At 38.2% G+C, this 2,500-nt stretch overlaps 1 protein-coding gene across 2 annotated transcripts in view; it reads left to right on the plus strand.

Annotated features, from left to right (window-relative positions):
- ywhaba (tyrosine 3-monooxygenase/tryptophan 5-monooxygenase activation protein, beta polypeptide a) overlaps positions 1-2,500 on the plus strand; it is a 31,779-nt gene that overhangs the window by 25,538 nt on the left and 3,741 nt on the right. For both annotated transcript variants that reach the window (XM_037770494.1, XM_037770501.1), the window contains one exon: positions 1,388-1,511. In XM_037770494.1, the coding sequence (XP_037626422.1) occupies positions 1,388-1,511 (124 nt within the window). The remainder of the gene's footprint in view (positions 1-1,387; positions 1,512-2,500) is intronic.

The raw sequence follows: 2,500 nt of genomic DNA on the forward strand, positions 1-2,500 counted from the left end.
AACTAGAAGCCTCTGCAGTGATGTGATGCTGTAGGAAGGAAGGAAGGAAGGAAGGAGGGAAGGAAGGAAGGAAGGGAAGGAGGGACGGTGGAGGCTTAAAGCAGCAGGACGCTCAGGAGGAGAAAGCTCTGGTGCATCAGCAGGACATAAAAATATATCAGTGACCTTGATGGAGAAGATTCCACTAATTGATTAGACTAAAAGGGAAAATTCGATTTTCTTCCTCACTATATATATATATATATATATATATATGTATATATCTATATATATCTATGTATATATCTATATATATCTATATATATATAGATATATATAGATATATATCTCATCATCACATCATCCTCATCATCACATCTTCCTCATCCTCACACCCTCCTCATCATCACACCCTCCTCATCATCACATCATCCTCATCATCACATCTTCCTCATCCTCACACCCTCCTCATCATCACACCCTCCTCATCATCACATCCTCCTCATCCTCATCATCACATCCTCCTCATCATCACACCCTCCTCATCATCACATCTTCCTCATCATCACACCCTCCTCATCCTCACACCCTCTTCATCATCACATCCTCCTCATCATCACATCCTCCTCATCATCACATTCTCCTCATCCTCACACCATCCTCATCCTCACATCCTCATCATCACATCCTCCTCATCATCACATCCTCCTCATCCTCACACCCTCCTCATCATCACATCCTCCTCATCCTCATCATCACACCCTCCTCATCATCACATCCTCCTCATCCTCACATCCTCCTCATCATCACATCCTCCTCATCATCACATCCTCCTCATCATCACCCTAACGCTGGTTTCAGGCTGTAGAGCAGAGTCGTGTATTAAAACCATCTGTAATCTGTAACGATGTTCTTCACCGGCAGGTTTCTTTGTGTTTTATCCTGTTTTATTATTATTATTAATGTTGTTATTATTGTTATTATTATTATTGTTGTTGTTGTTGTTATTATTATTGTTATTATTGTTATTATTATTATTGTTGTTATTACTATTATTATTATTATTGTTGTTATAACTATTATTATTATTGTTATAACTATTATTGTTATTATTATTATTATTATTGTTATTATTATTATTGTTGTTATTACTATTATTATTATTGTTATAACTATTATTATTATTGTTATTATTATTGTTGTTATAACTATTATTGTTATCATTATTGTTGTTGTTATTATTATTATATTGTTATTATTGTTATTGTTATTATTATTATTATTGTTATTATTGTTGTTGTTGTTGTTTTAGTTTTATATTATCCAGCTGTTGCTCTATAAACACAGAATCTGACGGCCTGTTTTATATTTCTGTTTCTAACCTTTCTGGTCCTCTCGTCTGTTTCAGAATCTGCTCGACAAATTCCTCATTACCAACGCAACTCAGGCGGAGAGCAAGGTGTTCTACCTCAAAATGAAAGGAGACTACTTCAGATACCTGTCAGAGGTGGCCTCTGGGGACTCAAAGAAGGGTAAGACATCAACTACCTGTTCTCCTTGTTCTGGGTGTTATTCACTTATTAAAGGAGGAGCAAGTAGACCCTATAGTCACAGCACTCAGCATCCTTTAGCATCATTTAGCATCATTTAGCATCCTTTAGCATCCTTTAGCGTCCTTTAGCATCATTTAGCATCCTTTAGCATCCTATAGCATCCCTTAGCATCCTTTAGCATCACTTAGCATCATTTAGCATCCCTTAGCATCCCTTAGCATCCTTTAGCATCCTTTAGCATAATTTAGCATCCTTTAGCATCCTTTAGCATCCCTTAGCATCCTTTAGCATCATTTAGCATCCTTTAGCATCCCTTAGCGTCCTTTAGCATCATTTAGCATCCTTTAGCATCCCTTAGCATCCTTTAGCATCATTTAGCATCCTTTAGCATCCTTTAGCATCATTTAGCATCCTTTAGCATCCCTTAGCGTCCTTTAGCATCATTTAGCATCCTTTAGCATCCCTTAGCATCCTTTAGCATCATTTAGCATCCTTTAGCATCCTTTAGCATAATTTAGCAACCTTCAGCATCCCTTAGCATCCTTTAGCATCCTTTAGCATCATTTAGCATCAGTTAGGAGGGTTAGGGTTAGGGCTAGCAGGAACTGGCCCCCCAAAAAGGTGGAACCGGCCCTGCTAGCTGGAACCGGCCCTGCTAGCTGGAACCGGCCCTGCTAGCAGGAACCGGCCCTGCTAGCTGGAACCGGCCCTGACAGACATCTCATTTATAATCCATAATCTGATCTCATCATAACGACGACAATACAAAAGAAAATGTGATTCATTAGTTGACATACCTCAGATAATGAAACAAGCTGCTGGATGTTTCTAAGAGGAAGGAAGTCCTCAGCTGTGCAACTAAACACCTCTGACTCCTACAACATCACATTCAGAGCTGTGATTGGGCTTGATTTGAAAATATGTTTTTAATTTTGGGTTTAACATATCTTTCAACCATTTTTCTTAAA

The sequence above is a fragment of the Sebastes umbrosus genome, chromosome 1, assembly GCF_015220745.1.
Source record: "Sebastes umbrosus isolate fSebUmb1 chromosome 1, fSebUmb1.pri, whole genome shotgun sequence".
In the NCBI taxonomy this organism is placed as follows: Eukaryota; Metazoa; Chordata; class Actinopteri; order Perciformes; family Sebastidae; genus Sebastes; species Sebastes umbrosus.